The sequence below is a fragment of the Ctenopharyngodon idella genome, chromosome 2 (assembly GCF_019924925.1).
Source record: "Ctenopharyngodon idella isolate HZGC_01 chromosome 2, HZGC01, whole genome shotgun sequence".
NCBI classification, from domain to species: domain Eukaryota; kingdom Metazoa; phylum Chordata; class Actinopteri; order Cypriniformes; family Xenocyprididae; genus Ctenopharyngodon; species Ctenopharyngodon idella.
This window is the reverse complement of record NC_067221.1, coordinates 19,109,479-19,125,431: the sequence shown is the minus strand read 5'-3', so window position 1 is coordinate 19,125,431 and position 15,953 is coordinate 19,109,479. Positions and strand designations below refer to the sequence as shown.

The 15,953-nt window shown below is 35.8% G+C and overlaps 2 protein-coding genes across 6 annotated transcripts in view; one reads left to right on the top strand and one right to left on the bottom strand.

The window, feature by feature from the left end:
- slc44a5a (solute carrier family 44 member 5a) overlaps positions 1 to 9,898 on the top strand; it is a 100,107-nt gene extending 90,209 nt beyond the window's left edge. The window contains exons 14-22 of one of the 2 annotated variants that reach the window (XM_051873493.1): positions 965 to 1,052; positions 1,251 to 1,513; positions 1,598 to 1,692; positions 1,920 to 2,023; positions 2,111 to 2,184; positions 2,269 to 2,339; positions 5,036 to 5,124; positions 5,222 to 5,306; positions 8,547 to 9,898. In XM_051873493.1, the coding sequence (XP_051729453.1) occupies positions 965 to 1,052; positions 1,251 to 1,513; positions 1,598 to 1,692; positions 1,920 to 2,023; positions 2,111 to 2,184; positions 2,269 to 2,339; positions 5,036 to 5,124; positions 5,222 to 5,306; positions 8,547 to 8,686 (1,009 nt within the window). In that variant the 3' untranslated portion in view covers positions 8,687 to 9,898. Of the gene's footprint in view, positions 1 to 964; positions 1,053 to 1,250; positions 1,514 to 1,597; positions 1,693 to 1,919; positions 2,024 to 2,110; positions 2,185 to 2,268; positions 2,340 to 5,035; positions 5,125 to 5,221; positions 5,307 to 5,630; positions 8,164 to 8,546 lie in introns of those variants that run through there. The other variant, XM_051873500.1, reaches the window with a different exon arrangement.
- Positions 9,899 to 10,038: 140 nt separating this feature from the next.
- lhx8a (LIM homeobox 8a) lies at positions 10,039 to 14,157 on the bottom strand. Of its 4 annotated transcripts, none has more exons than XM_051873521.1 (8): positions 13,751 to 14,157; positions 12,562 to 12,696; positions 12,215 to 12,336; positions 11,558 to 11,778; positions 11,298 to 11,401; positions 11,090 to 11,185; positions 10,658 to 10,853; positions 10,039 to 10,550 (listed from the first exon to the last, which is right to left on the bottom strand). In XM_051873521.1, exons 1-8 carry the CDS (start codon positions 13,802 to 13,804, stop codon positions 10,474 to 10,476), a joined length of 1,005 nt encoding a protein of 334 aa, XP_051729481.1. In that variant the 5' UTR covers positions 13,805 to 14,157; the 3' UTR covers positions 10,039 to 10,473. The 4 variants fall into 4 exon arrangements, with proteins under 4 accessions (XP_051729481.1, XP_051729498.1, XP_051729472.1 ...); XM_051873538.1 differs by having other exon boundaries at positions 10,670 to 10,853; positions 13,751 to 14,153; XM_051873512.1 differs by lacking the exon at positions 13,751 to 14,157 and adding an exon at positions 12,979 to 13,380.
- Positions 14,158 to 15,953: the final 1,796 nt, after the last annotated feature.

Genomic DNA, 15,953 nt, shown 5'->3' with positions numbered 1-15,953 from the left:
ACCGGTGTATAATTCCCGTACTGCCATTTGTGTTATTTTGGGGGAATTAAAAGAATGAGACAGATATTCTCTAGCTGCACTTGTTTATTTTCCTCCAGTTGGTGGCACTATTATAACAGCTAATAATGTGAACTTCAGCATAAAAAAGTGACCACAATGGCATAAAAATGCAAGCAACAGACATCAGTACCACCTTCTATGGGGCCGGACAGAGTCTCTCCTGTCCCGGCCTTCATCCTCCCGTCTCACGGCGCCGTCATTTGTCGACTCGACAACAGTCGGCAGTACGTGCCCACCAATGAGTGTAAGTTGCCTTGTGTGCTTATGTTATAATTAGTAGGTAGTCCACAGTAACTCTACTAAAATTTGCAACCCTCTAACGTGATTCTTTTTATATGCATCAGTATGTTTGACTCATTAGACAAGTCAGTTGAGACGCCAGCTCTCGCGAGTGGGTGTGGTTTCAGCGCCGACATCTGACACGCCCCCAGCATTTGAGAGCAGAGAATACTGCTCATTTTGATAACTTATTTAATTTACTTGCAGATTTTTTTAATCATTCAAATTTGGCTGGGTGGTTAATAACACATTTTTCTGCGGTGTGACAAACTCAGAACAAATACTTTAAAATTACTTTACAGGAACTTTAAGGGATCGTAATGTCCCTTTAAACAGTAAAATTTTTAGTGAAAAATGTATTATTTGTTCAATAAAAATTATTAAATAATTATTATTCAATTATGAATTAGTGAATGTTATTAAATAACTGTTAACAATTATTATTTATTATTATAAATGTTAATTTAAATAAATTATTATTATCATTATTACTAATAATCATTATAATTATTAATAATTCTAAAAAAAAAAAAATTGATAACAGTCAAGAACATTTGTAATTTAGCAGAAACTCCAAAAATATTAGTGCCACATATTTGTCTTCAGACCTTAATTAAACCTGAAGCTTTCTTGCATCTTCTGGTGATCCTGTTTACAAAGTCACATCAGTTCATCCCAACTGCAAGTACGCCAACCAAACCTGCAGTCCTGAGGTAAATGTCCCCCATTTTAAATAGTTGTAATACTTTGTTTCCATAATATAGAAATCTGTTTCTAAATGTGTTATTGATATGACAAATAATTGAAATATTTCAGAGAAAGAATAGCCAGTTTTTAATGGAATAAAACATTATTTTTCTTCACATCATTGGTGATGATTTAGCATGGGTATGCTTTTTCATTATCAACAGAGCTTCAACAGGACCAACATCACCAAGCAGTGTCCAGGTGCTCAGTGTCTTTTTGCTTTTTACGGGGGTGAGAGCTTGTACCATCGCTACATCTTCATCCTCCAGCTCTGTAATCTGTTGGTCTTCCTCTGGCTGGTTAATTTCACTATTGCTCTGGGACAGTGCACCATCGCTGGAGCTTTCGCCTCCTATTACTGGGCCCGGAGGAAGCCCGCAGACATCCCCCCCTGCCCAGTGTTCTCCTCTTTTTCCAGAGCCATACGGTACAGTTCCAGTGTTTCCTATTGAAAGCATTGCTCAAAACATGAGCTGGAAGAAGATACATTCAGCAGTTCTGTGTTTTGCAGGTATCACACAGGGTCTCTTGCTTTTGGCTCTCTCATCCTAGCGGTGGTTCAACTCATTCGAGTCATTTTGGAGTATCTGGACCACAAACTTAAAGGTTGCTTTATGTCCTTATGCCTTTTTCTTTTTTGAAGCAGAAAGGAGCAAAATATACTCAAAAGAAAACTGAGAGTCAGTTATGATTTCATAGATAGATAGATGATTGATTGATTGATTGATTTTGATATAGTTTGTACAGTATAAAAATCATTATGTCTATGGAAAGACCCAACATTTGTGTGTGTGTGTGTGTGTGTGTGTGTGTGTGTGTGTGTGTGTGTTTAGGAGCTCACAATGTGTTTGCGCGATTCCTGCTCTGCTGTCTGAAGTGCTGCTTCTGGTGTCTGGAGCAATTTATACGCTTTATGAACAGGAATGCTTATATAATGGTGAGAGTCTGCCATACTGCCCAATCAAATGCACAATAAACAAATAAGTGTTATGTTAGGATGTAATGTATACTTGTTTTATACTAGATTGCTATTTATGGAAAGAACTTTTGCACATCAGCGCGGGAGGCGTTCTATTTATTGATGAGGAATGTAGTGAGGTGAGAATATCCTGCATGTCAGTACACAAGCAGTTAGATCAGAACTGACCGTCTTCTTACTGTAGTTCCTCTTCTCTGCCGCAGGGTGGCAGTGTTGGACAAAGTCACCGACTTCTTGCTCTTCCTGGGGAAACTATTGATAGCAGGGAGTGTTGGTGAGTGTTGGCGTCTGATTGTAGCTGTTTAATTCATGTAATTTGAAATAATTCATTAGTTTTATGTTTATAACATAAGAATTGCGAGTTTTGCGAGGTTTATATAGGGTTATTTATCATAAGATTAAAGAGCTAATCAGTGTCCACACTTTAAGAGGCCTTGTTTACTGCAGTATTTCTTCCATTACTTTTTTCCATAATCATTTCAAAAAATTGTTCTCAACCATCAATCAAATGAATTAGCAACATTATTAATAGCAAAAATGTTTATTAAAAATAAGAAAAAACTAAGATAATGAACTGTGCACCCCATGAAGCATTGCAAATTATTAAATTATGAACAGGTCATATATTCTGAATTCAGTGGAAAATATTAATATATATATACAGTAGGCTACACTACATTTCAAAAGTTTGGGGTCAGAAAGATTTTACTTCATTTTAAAGAAATTCATACTTTTATTCAGCAAGCTAGGACACATTAAATTGATCATATGTGACAGTAAAGACCATTTATAATGTTACAAAAGATTTCTATTTCAAATAATTGCTGTTCTATTGAGCTTTCTATTCATCAAAGAATCCTGAAAAATATGTATCATGATTTCCAAAAAAAAAAAAAAAATTAAGATTTTCAACAATGATAATAAGAAATTGTTTCTTGAGCAGTAAATCAGTTTATTAGATGATTTCTAAAGGATCATGTGACACTGAAGACTGGAGTGATGCTGCTGAAAATTCAGCTTTGACACAGGAATTTTAATGATATATGTAATAATATAGAAAACAATAATATATGTAATAATATCTCACAATATTACTGTTTTTAAGGTAGTTTGTATTAGGCCTAAATAAATGCAGTCTTGGTAAGCATAAGAGACTTACGCATATAAGAGAACATTAAAAAAAAAATCTTACTGATCCCAGTATTGTTTGAGAGTGAAGAAATGTTCGAATGTATAAATGAAAGTGTATGGTTGCTGCTAAGCTTTTATGCTGCAATTCAGTTCCATGGCAACTTCTCTGACTGATGTAGGCTACATCTCAACATGTTTATGCATAGTGTAATTCTTCACAGGAAATTCTGTAATGTTTTTAGTTTTATATACACTGACGTAGACTAGAAATGGCTATAGATCTTGATACGCTATTATTTTGTAAGTAAAAATCAATTTGTTCATCTAGAAAATGCACCAGAATTTGACAAATGCAGTACTTCAAGGGATAGTTCACCCCAAAAGGAAAATGTTGTCATTAATTACTCACCCTCTGTCGTTCCAAACCTGTAAGACTTTCGTTCATCTTCGGAACACAAATGAAGATCTTTTTGATGAAATCTGAGATCTTTCTGTCCCTCCATAGACAGTAGGGCTGGGTAAAAAATATCGATTTCTCGATTTTAATCGATTCTCATTTTTACGAATCGATATTGATTCTTAAATCCCAAGAATCGATTAGTCTAGTCTGTTTTCAGTTGATGAATGAACAGAACATGACAGCGCGCCTCCCATCCAGTAAATCGCAATAATCTTTGTGGTTTGTTACTTTTGATATGAAGCAAAGTCCCAGATTTCAAATGACGTCTATCTTATTATGAGATTCAAAAAATAAATACCGTTTTGGCGCTGTTTAATGTCACGTGACAGATCGCTTTAGCGCCTCAGTTAAAGAGAAGCTGCAGCACAGAGTGCATGTGAACATCCTCTCCTCCGCTTTAATACCAGTTACAGCGCGAAATAAACATGATTAAACATCTGAAGGTATGTTAAAATATACAGTAGGCCTACAACTTACCGAAATCCATATCATGTCTTGTGTAATAGCTCAATCCGTGTTACAGTCTCGGAAAGACGTCAATAAAACAGCTTGTAAACAATGTCACTTAACATCACATTTACCTCAGAAAAACATATTAAGTGACCATAAACTCATAGTCAGCTAGAAAAGTGAACTCTAGAGAGGAGCATTCTGATAAATATAGATTTGCACAGTTACATATTCATTTCATTATAATGTTCTTCAATATTTAATGCATGTTTGAATAAATCAGTTATGACAGCCAAGATTTAAATGTTTATATTTCAAAAAAGCTAATTGGAGTAGAAATATAGTTATGTAATTCTAAACTTTATTTATTATTTAAAAAAAAAAAAAACATAATTGAGTGTAATTTAAGTGTTTGTATATAAATAAGTTCATTTTAACCTTCAATATTATAGTAAAGTAGTATCAACTGACTCCCATGTGTAGCTAGTTTACAGCATTAGTTGAGAATTTTTTTTCTTCTAGAAAATTTGCCATGTACTGTAACTGATAGACTACATCCAAAATAATCGATATCGAATCGAAATCGTAATCGAATCGAATCACAAGCATGTGAATAGAAATCGAATCGAATCGTAAAAATTTTGTCAATACCCAGCCCTAATAGACAGCTAAGTAACTACCACTTTGACGCTTCGAAAAGTTAGCGATTGTAAAACAAATCCATATGAATTGAGCGTTTTAGTCCAAATTTTCTGAAGAGACTCGTTTGCTTTATATGATAAACAGATTGAATTTAGGCCTTTTATTGGCCTGTATGATCATATTTCCATTGACCACAAGAGGGCGTGAGTGTGTAACAGTATCACAGTGAACTAAGCATCGGTCTGCTGAGGTTTGTGGTTAAGCGCTCCATCAATTATATCCTGCAGGTGTTATTGCCTTCCTCCTCCTTACACGCAAGATACCCATCATCCAAGAGGAGGTTCCCGTGTTGAATTACTACTGCGTGCCTCTCTTGGTGAGAAAGTCTCTTTAGTATTATTTATTTTTTCAAACTGGAACTCGTTTCTGGTTGAGATAGTATTTTGACTGGCAGGTCTCTCTTTCTTTGACAGACAGTAATATTGGGTTCATACTTAATTGCGCACAGCTTCTTCAGCGTCTATGCAATGTGTGTGGACACCTTGTTCCTTTGTTTCTGTGAGTATTATGAGCATTATTTCTGTAACAGTTAATATTGATATAATATTCTGTTTTATTTAGAAAATAATGATATGTGTTATGATCAATTTTGGCATGGATTAACGGATACTAGAATCTACTTTTTTTTGCTACATTTTCCTGTATGTCCCTCTGAAACCTTCTCTTATCTTGAAACCACTGGCTTTAGACTTTCACTCTTTAAAAATATTTCTAAACTGCAGACTTTCCTGTGGCACTATAACCTCTATTTGTCTCCGTTTCCTCCTAAACGCCATCTTTTTCTTCTCTTCTCAATCATACGGCACTGTGTGGCGTTCACAGGCGAAGACTTGGAGAGAAATGACGGGACAACAGCCAAGCCTTTCCTCATGTCTCCTGGCCTGAAAAGAATTCTGGGAAGGGCCGAGCAGAGCCCTAAAAAGTCACGCGGATAAAACCCTCTGAATCTATGAGAATACCTTTATCCGACTTACAGTACATACTTAGCATGCATTAACTTACAGTATATTAATATCTAAAGTGGACTACATTTTGTAATGGGAGCTGAGGACTATGGGAAGTGACGTGACCATCCACCTCAAGAAAAGACCAAAGACTCTCTCTGCACTGTAACAGCAACTAACCCAGGACACAGAGCTTTGGCCTTTCTGACACAGACCCTACACTGCATATTAACATGTTTGCCTCTTACTGCTGACTGCTGCCTTATTCTGGGAAAATGATTACTGACATTTAAAAAGCTGCCTGAGATTGGACACCTTGAGAAAAGAAGCCCAACTTGAGAGTTAACGTTTGCTATTTCAGCGTAAATCCGAACGACCGATTCATTGAATACAGTTTTCTTTTCTCACGTACGATTAGAGCTGGTTTTACAGCTAAAACAAATCCCAATCTGAGATTAAAATGGTTTTCATACAATTCCTGCAGGAAAAACAATGCACATATTGTTATACAGAATCACATTTGACATTTAAACATCAAAATACTTCATATTAAGCATTTATATTTAACATTCTAAAAAAAATATTTTGCTTAATGATTATGTAAATCCTATTTAATAACCTACAGCTGTATATTGAAGGAATATTTTTCAGGCTTAATTTAAGTTAAACTCAATCCACTGCCTTTGTGGCATAATGTTTATGACAACAAAAATAATTTCGACTTGTCCCTCATTTTCTTTAGTAAAAAAGGCAAAAATCTAAGTTACTTCACAGTGAGGCATTTATAGTGAAAGTGAATGGGCCCATTTTTGGAGTATTTGTAAAGCTTAAAAGCTAATAGTAATTATTCTGTTGTAATATATGATCATTTTTCTGTCATTTAAGGGTTTATAGCATTGTATATACAGTTTTTGCACTCTGAAATGATGTTAACACGTCTTGTACACTCTGTAACCCAGATTTTGGCTTTTTTTTTTTTTTTAAAAAAAGGAGGGACAGGTGGACATTTAATTTTTGTTATTATATCAACATTGTCACAAATGCTGTCGATTTCAGCATTGCAGTTGTGATGGAGTGCAAAGATATTTCCTGTATTACAGTAGCTCAACTGCAGATCAGATGGACAAAACACTGCTATGTATAAAAACTAGGGCTGCATCCGAAATCGCATACTTCCCTACTATATAGTAGGTGAAAAACAGTATATGACAAAAGAAGTATGTCCGAATTCACATTACTCATAAAAGGGAATAGGCAAAAAGTAGCTAGATGATCTATTATCTCTGGCGAGATTCTGAAGTGTGCATATGATGGACACTTTACTCTCCCATGAGGCCATGGGAGAGGATTTGTGAATGGCAATGCAACTAAAGCTGGTAGGTCACATGATAATGACATGACGAATGTAGTATTTCCAGATTACAATCATACTATACACATTTATACTAGAACATAATGTTTAAGCACTTATGAAGTAACTTATTCAAAACAAGTACCTACTCAAGAGAGTATGGATGTCGGACGCAGCCTAGGAATCTCTTAAACCAAGTATGCATCCGTTATATTAAGGCAGCATTCTTTGAGCTCTAGGTGTTCGGTTTGGTTTTCTTTAAACCCTTACCATTGAATTTAAAGAGAAATGTACAGTTAATGTAACAATTCTACAGTCTTCCAGATCAGTTCGATAATATTTTCGGTTCAATGAAACGTTCCTCTGAATATGAAGCACAGAGGTATTCATTAAAATTTAATGGCGAGAATTACTGAACGTCTCTTACATTGTCGTGACAAAATGCAAACAGTGGTTTATTTACATGTAAATAATGAACACATCACTACTGTATGTGTGCTGTGCCACTTTATTTGGGACTCATGAATGCATGTCAGTTTTTCCCCCTGCTCAAAATACTTTAACGTGAGGTTTAAAAGACTTTAAAAAGTACTCTATACCTGAAATCAGCAAAGGGCTTTCATAGCATTTTCTTTTCTGTGTAGTTGAAGTGATTGTGAGTTATCTGGCTTGCAGAAGGACAGTCACTGTAGACAAAGTACGTTTCTAAATGCTTCCTTCAGGATCGGCGAGTGAGATGGAGTGAAGAATAAGCACTTCACCTCCAGTAACAATTTATTTCCTGGAGAAGCTTAAAGAACCAAACCATTGTTGTTTTTGTAGGTCCACTTTAAGGATCTTTTTGAGAATAATTGGAAATATAAAAGAACTGTCCTTCTCAAAGAAGTCATTTAGGTTTATTTGTACTGTGAGATACAAGATTTAAGTGCTATCGTTTTATAATCCTAGATTAAAACACTTTTGTAATGTTGTAGGAGTGGGTATTTATTGTATTTGTACTTTTGTACCACAAAATGGAATTGTGATTTTTATATTTAAATGAATAAAATTATTTAAAACATATTTGCCCTGAATGACTTCCCTCAGGTCCATTTTGCACATTACAAATTTCTCACAAAGGCATTTTTATCCCAAGTTGTCAAACAATACGGCACAGCTGTGATGAATCTCTCACTAATAAACATTATTTCTCAGGATTTAATTCTCTCTATTAAACTGCCATTGAAATGCATTAAAACTTCAACACCCCTGATTTTTCAAAAATGTGTTTTGTAGATCTTTCATCTAAAACTATTAGCTGACTATGCGTTTAACCCTAAAGTGATATTTTAACAGTAACGAATGCCTTCAAGTAACATAATACCAGAGTTAACGGAAACCGCTCTGTTTGGCATAAGTTAAACACAAAGACATACACGTATAATCATCCTTGTCTACTTGCAGCTCTAGATCTGGAGGAAAATGATGGATCAGCTGCTCGACCCTTTTACACAACCAGCTCGCTGAGAAAAATCCTCAGAAGAACTCGAGGGAAGACGGCTCACGGGGGAAATAAACAGACATCATCTTGTTGCACACGATAATAGCAGCAGCTCCAAATTATTCACTGATTGTTAATGCTTTTGGGCTGCATAAATAAGGATCGATAGCTTTGCAAACTGCTTTTATGCACTGCGTCTGTAGATCTGTACAAAAAAAATTGTGGTAAGTTTTCCAGTGACCATTAAAGGGTTAGTTCACCCAAAAATGACATTTGTCATTAATTACTCACCCTCATGTCGTTCCACACCCGTAAGACCTTTGATCTTTGGAACACAAATTAAGATATTTTTGATGAAATCCAAGGTTTTTTTTTTTTTTTTTTTTTTTTTTTTAAATCCCCCATAGAAAGCAACGTAATTACAATCATTCAAGGTCTAGAAAGGTATTAAAGACATCGTTAAATTAGTCAATGTGACGGTGGTTCAACCTTAAATGTTATGAAGTGACAAGAAAACTTTTTGTGAGAAAATAACAAAAATAACTTTCACAGTTTCCTCTTTACCCTGTCAGTCTCCTATGCAGTTGACACAATGAACGCAGTTCAGCGCTTCCGTGTTTACGTCCGAATGCCGGCTCAGTACTGTCTGGCTCCTGTGTCAGCATCACACACAAGTTGTGCTGTTCATGTGAACAGGTTTCAGCCAATACTGAGTCGCCATTCTTACGTAGAACCTGGAAGCACTGCAATGAAAATAGCGTAGGAGAATCACAGGGGAGATACGAATTTGAATAAATTAGTTATTTTTGCGCACAAAAAAAAAAAAAAAATTATATTATATATTTCTTTTCGCTTCATAACATTAAGGTTGAACCACTGTAGTTACGTTGACTATTTTAAATGATGTTTTTACTACTTTTCTGGACCTTGAATGTGGTAATTTCGTTGCTTTCTATGGAGGATAAAAAAATAAAATAAACTCTTGGATTTCATCAAAAATATCTTAATTTGTGTTCCGAAGGAACGACATGTGGGTGAGTACTTAATGACAGAAATTTAATTTTTGGGTGAACCAACCCTTATTATTAAACATAATAGACTAAAATAGCAAAATGATTGACTGCCAAAGTGCAAGAGCATGTGATAAAACATTTTGTCAGTCACAAAGAAACCAAAGCATTAGAGCATTATATGGACCAAGATGTAAAGTTATGGGTGTTTCTGAAACATTTATTTAAAGGTTTCCTCCCTTCACAGTTCATAAGTATCAGTTTAATTAAATTGTAAAATGGCATTTAATGGTCTAGCCTAGATTATTGCTCAAGAACAAATGTGAGAAATGGCAGTATAGGAAACTTTCTAGCCATACCTATAATCCCAAAACAACTCAAACTCTGATTCAACTCAAAAGTTCTTAAACAAATCACTAAAACAAACAAAAATTACACCAACAGCTTTAATTTGATCAATGCTAGAGGCAAATCAGATTTTATTGGCTTTTCTTCAGCTTCCAATTTTCTTTAGAACCATCAAAACAAAACACAATGTGCGTCGACTAAACCAGAAACTAAGAATTCCATGGTAGATTTATTTTAAAACAAAGTGCTCAGTCACATACAAGAAATAAATTAAATGCCATTTATTCCATCACTATATAGATATATATAATATATATTAAACAAAAACTTCAGGCTCTTTTCACAATTACAGTGAGACTTTTCAATTTCGATCATTGCAAGACGGATATCCTTCAGTAAGTGCCCATGAAAGATAAAGTAGCATGGGTCTTGTTCAAGACTCAGTCAAAAGAAGAATCAGTATTTCCTCATGCTGTCCTCTGGACTCTGACCTGACCATGTGGCGGCGGCGGCAGCGACCGTGGTGGGCGTCTCAGGCATGGCTGATGGGCAGCTGTGTCATCGAGTGAGGCAAGAGAGGCTGCAACACCAGCGAATTGGGAGAGTGGACTACAAGGACCAAAAATGCAATGTTCAATTTCAAAACTTCAGTGAAAAACTCTGGTCAGCATATGCACAAAATTAAAATAAAGCTAGCTAAATTAAGCTGAACACACTTAATAATGTACCATCCATATAGGAGTGTAGCGCAGTCAGCATAGGGGTGTCCACAGGGGCAAAAGCAGTGTACTGAAGATCATCTATTAGAGGAGGAGTGAGTTGAGCAGACTGCAGAGATGACACTGGTGTGGCTGAGGAGTGATTTGGGCTAACATGCTTCTTATGACGAGCTCGACAGTTCTGGAACCAAACCTGAGCGGCAAGCAGATGAAGCAAAACATGCTTATTAACAGTACAGAGAAAATCTGATGCACAAAGAATCACAGCAAATAAAAATAAGCCACTTTAAAATCAAAATAATACTAAAATAAATATGCTAAAAATACTAGGTAACTGTCTGAAGTACATACATGGCACAAAATAAGAAACCAAGATGACTTCATATAAATAGTTAAAAAAAAAAAAAAAAAAAAATTTTTGCATTATACCTGAATAACCCTCCGGCTTAGACCGGTTCTTTCTGCCAACTTTTGTAAAGTCTGGGCATCTGGATTGTTGTCCTGAGCAAACTGAGCTTGCATTACCTTGAATAAATAAATAAAATAAAAAAATTGCAAAACAAAGACTAACATCAAGCAGCCATTACAAAAACAATCCCTTTTTTTATGAATTTATGATGAGAATTTGAGTATTAACCTGTAGCTGGTCAGCTGTGAAACTTGTGCGTGCCCTCTTGGCTGGTTTAGGCTGATTTACTTCCTGCTCTGAGGGAACAGCTCCCTCCACATTCACTCCTTTTCCTACGGCAAACCACAAAGAATGAGCGGAATTAAACTTAAGCTGTGGTTCCATAAGAGCTGAATGAATGGATATGGAATAAACATTGTGAGTTTATTCTGAACAATTGAAAATGATGACCATTTATACAATGTCAACATATCCAGGCAGCGTCTAACCATTCTCCATGGCACGTTTGAGGTTGTCCAACATGCAGTCGTAGTGCACACGACACAGGACCCTCTCATCCACCAAGGCGAACTCTTCTCCTGTGGACAGCTGTCTCTTGCAGGAGAAGCAAGCAAAACAAGCCAGGTGGTAGGTGTTCCCTTTTGCTCTCCGGACCCAGTCGTTTGAATGGATGTTCCTGCCACAGTGAGCGCAACGTGTTCCATATTTCCTGCCAGAAAGAAATCTTTGATAAGAGCTTCCATCTTTCAAAGTTAAACAAGCTTTTGTGGCACTTCTTTTAGTGAAGGCTAACAGCGGTTGTTTGGTAGCGATATGGCACTCCAGGAAAAACCACAGAGATGGAATGAAAACATTGGTTGACTATTGTGCATCTAGATTCTAGAATTTAGGGAGGGAAACTGAGAGGAAAGCATGCAATTTTAAGGTAGAAAACAACTACAAAATGTTTAGTTACTAACTAAGAATATGCAAGCACTTCAGTTTAGAAATGTTGTAAACAATTGTTTTCTAACTTTTTAAAACACACACACTGCACTGAACAGAAGAAATTGATGGTCGTCCAATGGCAGCCTGACAGCACTTTAAACAATTTTTGAAGTAGCCCCATTTATTTTTCATAAATTAGTAAAAATACGTTTATTTACCTGAAGTAGTCCAATTTACAGAATATCTCCTTTTCTTTTATATAGCAGCTGATGTGTCTGCCCAGAGACGTTTGGCACACGCTGCACGACAGGCATCTCACGTGCCAGCACATGTCGTTCACCTGAGGTGGAAGAGCAACAGTTTTCGATTACGAGTCTAATATTTTTTTTTTTTTTTTTGTATACACAGAGATAGAGTTTACGGTCTAAAAATGTTAAACTTGTAATTAAATAGCCTACTCGGGGAAACCCCAGCGTCCCATAGCTGAACAATTTAGTAATGTGATATGTTACTTGTCTGAAAGAATCGTTTGTTGTTATAAACGTGCAAAATATTAAATACGTACCTTGAGCAGATATTTGTCGACGATCTCGGTGCCACAGCTGGTACAGATGGCTTTCTCTGTCATGGCATGAGGTGAAGAGCTGGGCGACAAAGAAAGCGACGACGAACACGATACCTCCTCAAACAGCTCTTTATCCTAAAATCAAACAATGATTAAGCGCATTATGATTTTTATATACATACATGTGTATTTTTTTTTTTTTTTATGTATATAAATAAGTAAACAATTCTAAAAGATATAGCCACTAAAAGTTAAGGGACGAGAATTCAGCCTTAGGGAACATCAGGTTAGTGTCCTTCCTAAATAATATACTGAAGTCTTTGACTAAAATTAAAAATATATAACGGTATAGTCCCCAGCTCCTGAAATCCGTAAAAAGAGTTACGATTGTTAAATAAATACCACTGCGTTGATCACCTGAGGCGGCTGTATGGTGTGCGGTGTGTAGAGGACTGAACCTCCACAGCTCGCGGGCATGACGAGAGCAGCTCGAATACACACACTGTATCGCGCGCTCGTCCGCGCCGCCGCCTTTTAACCTCCGCGGCCGAGCGACCCATTAACAACCACTCGCCTTTTTACTATGACAACCTCTACAAGCAAGCGAGGGGAGATGCAGAAACACGGGCGCTTTTTAACACAAAGCGTCATCCTCTTCATTTGAAGCGCTGAAACTCAACAGGTAATATTATTAACTGTTTTTCTGTCGTCTTCTTTGCACTTATGTCGCTATCCAAACTGACTGTGGATTTTTTTTTTTTTTTTAACTTTTTCCAAACTCTCTTTTAAAACCCGACGTGTCGCCGTGAAAAAGAAGAAAACATATCACATTCACTTAATTTATATTAATTGCACACAGGCGTTGCTTGAGGCACAGCTGAGGATGGTACCGTAGGCTAATTCAGAAGGCTGTTTCAGTTCGTGCTGACAAACAGGAATTAATAATAGTTTGTATGATGTAACATAAAACAGTGTCTGCAGCGTTTGTTTTTGAAGTTTAATATTTAAAATATTGTGATTATGTTTATTAGGCCTATTGAAAATCTTCCACAATATGTAGCCTAAATATCAGAGAAGATCACTTAGCTATCAAGATTTATTAATAAAACAATAAAGGAGTTAAAATAGCTAACAGAACATAAAGAAAAAATGCACAATAAGACATGTAAGTAATTAATGTGTCACTTACAGTGTTCTTGCTTGGACTTTCCTTCGATGTGGTTTGTTCATTTTTCCAGTACATTGTATCCAGTAGCTATGTTATATCCACTCTTAGATCTCCTGTACAGCGAGAATTAATCCATACGGCTGCTGCAGCTCAATGCACGTCGTGACCATGTTTTAACTCAAACTTTTGTTTTCCTCAGTGAGGGTGGAACTTTTCCTCATGTTCTCACTCCTCTGGCCGCACCTCCCTGTCACATTTACCCACGCCTATTATCTGAGCAGTCCGTTACGTGAAATAAAAAGATCTGTAAACAAACAGCAAGCAGCATAATATTTGTTTAATAACGTTTTGGAAACGATTTTTATGGCGATACATAGGCTACATATAGAATAGAGCTTAAATAATACCGCTGGTCCCTTTCGTCTTAAGATGCTGCAGCAGTAAACAGAATTATGATTTTGCTTCATCGCAATATAATTTCCTGCCGGTGTCTCAGTGATAGCACTGCATCTCAGTCAAATTAATTTTGCATTATTGCAATTCATATATATGCTCGTGTTATTGCGCGGGTTTGACATTTTGCCCATCATCTGTCCCTTAGGAAAAACATTATCTGGGGTTTGGAAATACGCATGGACATATTCTCAGATGGCGATTTATGATGATAAAATGAAACATTTCGAGTTTGTAAAAAAATATTTCTCCTTGTTAAAGCTGTAGGATTGAGTGTATAGGTCTTAAACAGTTGTTCTTAATGGCCCTGTAATTCATTGTCAATATCATTGTCGTTTGTTTAGACTATTAGTTTGCATTTTTAACAAAACTATTAGTGTTTATTGCTATTTATTATTACGGGTTTTTTTTTTCCTTATGATTTAATAATTATTATTTTTTCAATTTCATGTTCAAGATTTTAAATCGCTAGCTATTTCTAAACAATTCACTGCGCAATGTTGCTTCACAATTAATTGTTTAAATGTTGTTTAAACGTTTTTTTACGTCAGGAGTGTAATTGTGATATTTAAATTAAAAAAAATAAATTAAAAATACGTTCTCAAATTGTTAATAAAATATCCGAAACACTAGCATTCATCTTTTTTTACGCTGAACCGTGTACAGTAGGCTATTTAGCCTATTTGTTTACATCCATGTTTAGCCTGTTTTATAAATAGGCTATTTCGTTCTTGATTTATATCAATCATGTTGTCGCCATGCAGCTAAATTAGCATTATATTATTTGGAGTTATATTAATTTTCTAACCAGACATTTGACTTAATTTCAGTCAGCTCACATATCTGCATTTGAACGGACACTGACGTCTTAATTACAAGAGCAATAATATCAGTTTCCATTCAGATTATTCTTGGCTCTGTGGATTGGTTTGTTTGACGTGGAGGATGTAAGGCAGTCTGGGATATGTGAGAGGTGTCAGTCAAGTCAAAGCGCGTGACCTTTTTTCTTTGACTTTTTTCTGTCCAGATTTTTAATATAAGTTTCCTCTCCGGGGAGACTTTCTCTTTTTTTTGTGTGCGTATACTGTCAAATGAGCAGCGTCTTTGTGTGGTTTATTTTTGCTATTGCAAAAAAAAGTTTCATGCTGACATGACCGCTAACAGAGAAATCATATCTGATAGCATACAATGTCAACATTTTTGTTGTTTGTTTGAACGTGTATTACATCACCGACTGAAATTATGTAGTTGTCATTTTTTTGTCATGCTTCAGAGTTCATCTCATCTCTTGATTTTTCAAAGAAGTGTTGTATTATAATATAAAGAAGAAAATCACAATTTAGAGTGTTACTATAGTGTTTTGGAATGCTCATCAAATTCTAATTTAAACTCAATGATCTTTGTCTTCTTTCCTCTGTTATGTATTTCTCTATCTCATGGATTTAAATTTCTTATATAGGCCAAATAAGCACATACATACACATCACTCTTAAAATTAAAGGTTACAAAAGGGGGTTTTCACAATGCTGCCATAGAAGAACCAGTGAGCAGAATGATTTTTTTCTTATGTGTACATAATTCACTCTACTATAAGCTTTTGTGTAATGGAGGTTCTTTGGACGTTAACAGTTCTTTATGGAACCATATGCCAATAAGGAACCTTTATTTTTAAGAGTGTGTGTATATCACTATTTATAAAATACCAAAACCTCCTCTATACCCGTTTGAGCAAAATTGTCTTCATCTGGAGAGTTTGTCCGGTTTTCATGCT

Coding starts and splice junctions, on each gene's coding strand:
- lhx8a (XM_051873512.1), bottom strand. CDS start 13,038: ATGCCCGCGAGCTGTGGAGGTTCAGTCCTCTACACACCGCACACCATA. Junction 11,402..11,557: donor CAAACGTGCCATGGAGAATG/GTTAGACGCTGC, acceptor GGTTTGCCGTAG/GAAAAGGAGTGAATGTGGAG. Junction 10,854..11,089: donor TAAGCCGGAGGGTTATTCAG/GTATAATGCAAA, acceptor CTTGCCGCTCAG/GTTTGGTTCCAGAACTGTCG.